The sequence below is a fragment of the Octodon degus genome, unplaced genomic scaffold, assembly GCF_000260255.1.
Source record: "Octodon degus isolate 3935 unplaced genomic scaffold, OctDeg1.0 scaffold00098, whole genome shotgun sequence".
Classification (NCBI taxonomy): domain Eukaryota; kingdom Metazoa; phylum Chordata; class Mammalia; order Rodentia; family Octodontidae; genus Octodon; species Octodon degus.
In genome coordinates this window covers 5,112,774-5,118,068 of record NW_004524674.1, presented here as the reverse complement: position 1 = coordinate 5,118,068, position 5,295 = coordinate 5,112,774, and the positions used below count along the sequence as shown (strand labels likewise).

Sequence of the window (5,295 nt, the reverse complement as noted above, 5' to 3'; positions counted from 1 at the left end):
TATAAGGAGAAATCCTGTTAAACTTTCAATAGATTGCTTATACAGATTTGTCAGTAGTTACCCAGCCAGTGGCCCACTTGCAAATGGGAAAATACTGTTTTTCCTATGCCTGGTAATTCATGTTCCCCAGTAATAATAGGAAAGGCCAGTTTGTTTGAGATAGTACCCAATGGCCATTGAAGATAAAAGGATTAAACCCCATTTTTAAGAGATCTCTGCTAATGGACCTAAAAAAATGTTCTGACTAGTGTTTTTATTTGGCCAATGTATGTTTAATAGTTTCTTTGCCTTTGTCTTCAGATTCAAAACTGTAATGAAAATGTGTGGTGTTTATTGAGGGCCTTTAGATAGAACCTCTGAAAAATATATCTGACTGCCGGTCAACAACTATGACTCGTTTAAGCTTGAAGAAGCCAGAGTGGTCATCGCCCATATTTCCCTCAAGACAGTTCAGGTTACTTCTTCAGAGGGGGGAATGCTGCAGGCAGCCGAGTTAGACAGAAATATTATAGGCAGTCAGACAGGGCCAGGCCCTCACGGAGACAAGATGGAAGACAAGGTGACTTTGCAACTTGGAAGAGACAGACACTCCCATATGGGCCACACCTAAAGACCAAGACAAAAAGAGGAAGCACAGCTACATACTTCCCTAGGAATGGGCACTAGGGATTGATATCCTAAATAGTATCAATCAACTTGAAAGAGCCCAAATGAGTCACTAGCCCAACCCCCAACAGGAAGAGACCCTGTCCCATATTCATGCCCTCTTGCTACGTGACTCGCTTTCCCATTTGATACTGGATTTAATCAATTTTACCTGAGCAATGGTGCTTGTAATCCCATTGGTTGACCATAGTCTTGTCTCACCTCATGCCCACCTAAGGTAGTTCCCATGTTCACCATCTTAGACCCACCTCACTGCTTCGTTTTCCTCTATAAAAGTCTGGGAATCACCCACTCTGGTGATGCAAGTATATACACAATGGCTGGGATGATTGTACTAATAATTTCCATCAGTTTTTTGAAAATAGCAGTTGATATTTAGAATTTTCACTTTGGCTATGTATGCTGATATCTGCGAGCTGAGCAACTACTGAAGACTGGGAACTGAATTCAGAACCTCACACATGCCAGGCATGCACAGCGCCACTGAACTATACCTCTAGCACTGGTCTTGAATCACTATTTGGCCTTGATTTTGAGATGATCCTGTTTCCAGGTCCACCCAGTTTTGATCCTCAGCACTATTGAAGGAGGCAAACACAGAGAATATTGTGTAGAATATGGATAGGATTTATTTTTCTGTATTTAGGACAGGGTCTACAGGGTCTATGTAGATCAGACTCCTGTGTTCAGCCTCCCAAGCGCTTGGATTACAGGTGTGTGCCACTACACCCAGTCTCAATCCCTGCAGCGCACCCTGGGGCCAGGGTTGGTACGGCATGCCAGCTGAGCTGTTGGATCCATTTTTATTTTTTATTTTTTTTTTGCAGAACCGGGGATTGAACTCAGGCCCTTGCACTTGCCAGACAAGCGCTTATTCCACTGAGCCATCTCCCCGGCCCCGGGATCCATTTTTTTTTTTTTTTTTTTTTTTATTTATTTATTTTTTTCGGAACCGGGGATTGAACTCAGGCCATTGCACTTGCCAGGGAAGCGCTTATTCCACTGAGCCATCTCCCCGGGCCGCGGGATCCATTTTTTAAAACATGCAAAAAAATAAATTAAACTCACCTAGCATGGTGACTCACACCTGTTGTGGAAATACTGTTTATTTTGTTTGTTTTTGGCAGAACCAGGGATTGAACTCAGGCACTTGTGCTTGCCAGGCAAGTGCTTATTCTACTGAGCCGTCTCCCCGGCCCCAACACCTGTTTTGGAACAAGGGAATCCTCACTGGCAGGAGGCAACACGGTAAACTATTAGTATCTTTTTTTTTTTTTTTTTTTTTTGAGACAGGATTTTCCAGGATGGCCTCAAACTCATGGTGATCCTCTTGCCTCAGCCTCCTGAGTGCTGGCTTGAGACCAGTAATTCATAATTATATATTTCTCATAGTTCTGGAGGTTACAAAGCCCAACACAAAGGTGTAGCTTCAGGGTCTAGTGAGGTCTGTACTGTACTTCTGTGTCCTCCAGAGGGTACAAGTGAGTCTTCAAGTGGAAAGGAGACATGCAAGAGCAAGAGGGAACAGACACTATGTCCTCCCTGGCAGGAGAGTGGAAGAGCAGAGAAGCAAGCTCCCTGCTGAAGGTCATTTCATGAAGGCAGCAGTCCCTTCCTCAGGGCAAAGCGCTTCTCAAAAGCCCCAGCTCTTGCGAGCACCAACACTTCGGTGGGCACCCACCCCGCACCACAGCACCCGGGCACAGCAAGTGAGCCAGCAGCTGCACCTCCACGTGTGCCTCTGTACACAGCTGGGTGGGTGACAGGAATTTTCAGGGTGGCAATGCTACAACAGCCACTGTTACTGTACATCTCTAACCCATACGATACGGTCTATCCTCAACTTAATGTTGCTTTGTGTTTTAGTACAGCATCTACAATGTCTCACTACACAGATCAGACTTGAATGATTCTTTCAGCCTCCCAAGCACTGGGATTACGGGCGCACCAGCACACCCAGCCTCAATCACCCTCTCAGCGCACCCCAGGGGGTGGGACTCAATGTTGACTTTCTTTTCCTTATCTTTTTGAGATGGGGTCTCCCCTGTGCAGCTCAGGCAGGCTTTGAGCTCACTTTGTAGCCCAGGCTGGTCTCAAACTCAACCATCCTCCTGCCTCAGTCTCCTGAGTGCTGGGATTATAGGCACGTGCCACATCTGGCTTTTCTTTTTTTTATAGACAGGATCTCACTATGTAGCCCAGGCTGGCCTTGAACTTGAGGGGATTCTGCCTCAGCCCCTACACCCCAGTGCTGAGATTACAGGCATCACACCACCACATCCAGCCAAGATTGGTGTTTCCAAAAGCACATCAAAAAATAACAATTTTTTTTTTTAAAAAAAAAAAAAGCAAATCAGAGGACACAATGGGATTTTTTATTTTTATTGATACAGGGTCTCGCTATGGAGTTCAGACGTACCTCAATGCAAAGGCCCCCAGTTGTTCTGTCAGCCTCCCCAGCATTGGGATTAGACTTGTACCACCACACCATTTCTGGGCAGGAACAGGGTGCCAGCACATTATGTGGTATTGGCATATGTGGTACCGGGGATCAAGCTCAGGACTGTGTTTGCAAGGCAGGCACTTATGTAGCCAAGGTATCTCCCTCGCCCAACAATGGAATTTTATATGAAGCTCAAAAACATTAAATGTCCTTAAAGGCGTACATATAGTACAGCATCCACAGTGCTGGGAAACTGGAAGGCATATCATGCTGAGGTACGTAAAGGAGCACAAGATTCATTTCTTAGGCTGGGGTTTTCAGGCTTTTTTTGGAGACACAATCTCACTAAGTCACTGGGTTTCCCTGCTGGCCTCCAGCTTGTGATTCCCCTTCTGTAGCCTTGCAGAGTTCTGGGACTGCAGATTTGCACCAACACACTGGGTTATGTATGTCGAAAGTACTGAACACCCCTCCCCATTCTCTGAAACATTTTAAAATTAATAAAAGGCAGAAGATGTACCTCAATGCAAAGGCCCCTAAGTATAGTAACCAGAAATGCAATTAAAATACAAGTACTAGTGAAACAAATGGCAGACTAAAAACAGCCAATTAGCGTTTGCTTTAGTAGCACACACATTAAAAACCACCAGCTGTCCCCAAGCCTGTTAGCGTTAGCTGTAGCTTCACAGCACTCCTAATCTTTTGATTCCTGGCCTGAGGCCAAAACGAAAACGTGTTTTTGTTAAGATTTACATATGTAGGAAAATAAAGAAGTAGGCCTCCTAGTGGTAAGATTGAGATGATCATTCTGCTGTTGAGTAGCTGGGATAGGGTAGGAGTCTGGAAATATCTTGCCCTCCCCAAGCACCAAATAAGCATTCAGTGTAGAGATTTTTGGTCAAAATTAGTAAACTTTAATGAAATTCAAAAAAATAAAATAACAGACAAAAGGCAGCTTGAGCTTTGTTCTTTCCGAGGATCAGACGCATGACCCAGAGCAGGAACTATCCCTACAAAGTCAGAATACCATGAACCCCCATCAAACCACAGGCAAGGAAGAACCTTCGCTGTAGGGTCAGGCATGGGGTAGGTGGGTAGGAAGAGCCCCACAGCTAGGTCAGTGGGTTCTGGGACTGCACAAGTGGAGAACAAGACAAAGAGCCTCATCAGAAATGGGACCTAGAACTTCAACAGGAACAGTCACAAGGAATTATGTACAAGGGGGCTGGGCTGGGGTCACAGCCCAGGAGGAGGTGGGGACTGCCCCAGGCCAAGGCCCTTCAGCCTAGCCAGCTGCTGCTGAGCCCTGCTTACCCTCAGTTCTCCTCATCACTGTCATCTGGGCTGATGGCCGGGCTGGTGAGGCTGTAGGTGGGGCTGGTGGGGGAGTAGCCAGGAGAAGTAGGCGAGTAGGTGGAGCCCTTGGGGGAGGTGGGGGAGTAGGTGGGGGAGGTGGGGGAGTACTTGGGGGAAGTGGGGGAGTACGTGGGGCTGGTAGGTGAATACTTGGGTGAGGTCGGGGTATAGACTGGAGAAGTAGGTGAATAGGTAGGAGATGTTGGTGAGTATTTTGGGGTGGTGGGTGAGTAGGTAGGGCTGGTAGGAGAGTACTTGGGAGAAGTAGGTGAATATTTGGGGCTGGTAGGTGAGTACTTGGGGGAGGTTGGGGTGTACTCTGGTGAGCTGGGGCTGTAGGAGGGACTAGTCGGGGTGTACTTGGGTGAAGTCGGGCTATAGCTGGGAGAGCTGGGGCTGTAGCTGGGAGAGCTTGGTGTATAGGTCGGAGACTGTGGTGTGTACCGTGGACTTGAGGGTGAATAGCTTGGAGAGGTTGGTGAGTAGCTGGGCGAAGTTGGGGAATAGCTTGGAGAAGTTGGGCTGTAATTAGGACTGGTTGGGGTGTAATTGGGACTCGTAGGCGAATAGCTAGGTGACGTTGGGCTATAGCTCGGTGATGTTGGGGTGTAATTAGGACTGGTTGGAGAGTAGTTAGGACTGGTAGGTGAGTAGCTTGGGGAAGTTGGTGAGTAGCTTGGAGACGTAGGAGAGTAGCTAGGAGATGTTGGTGAGTAGCTGGGGGAGGTTGGGGAGTAGCTGGGTGAAGTTGGGGAGTAACTCGGCGATGTTGGTGAGTAGCTGGGAGAGGTTGGGGAATAGCTGGGTGAAGTTGGGGAGTAACTCGGCGA

General features: G+C 47.3%; 1 protein-coding gene and 1 long non-coding RNA gene across 2 annotated transcripts in view; one reads left to right on the top strand and one right to left on the bottom strand.

Moving 5' to 3' along the window:
• Window positions 1–4,006: 4,006 nt before the first annotated feature.
• The window catches only part of Polr2a (RNA polymerase II subunit A), a 28,541-nt gene continuing 27,252 nt past the window's right edge, over window positions 4,007–5,295 (bottom strand). The window contains exon 30 of the mRNA XM_004638407.2: window positions 4,007–5,233. Within this exon, the coding sequence (XP_004638464.1) occupies window positions 4,426–5,233 (808 nt within the window). The 3' untranslated portion in view covers window positions 4,007–4,425. The remainder of the gene's footprint in view (window positions 5,234–5,295) is intronic.
• Window positions 5,204–5,295, top strand: part of LOC111818620 — a 545-nt gene continuing 453 nt past the window's right edge. The window contains exon 1 of the long non-coding RNA XR_002822569.1: window positions 5,204–5,275. This is a non-coding gene — a long non-coding RNA (uncharacterized LOC111818620). The remainder of the gene's footprint in view (window positions 5,276–5,295) is intronic.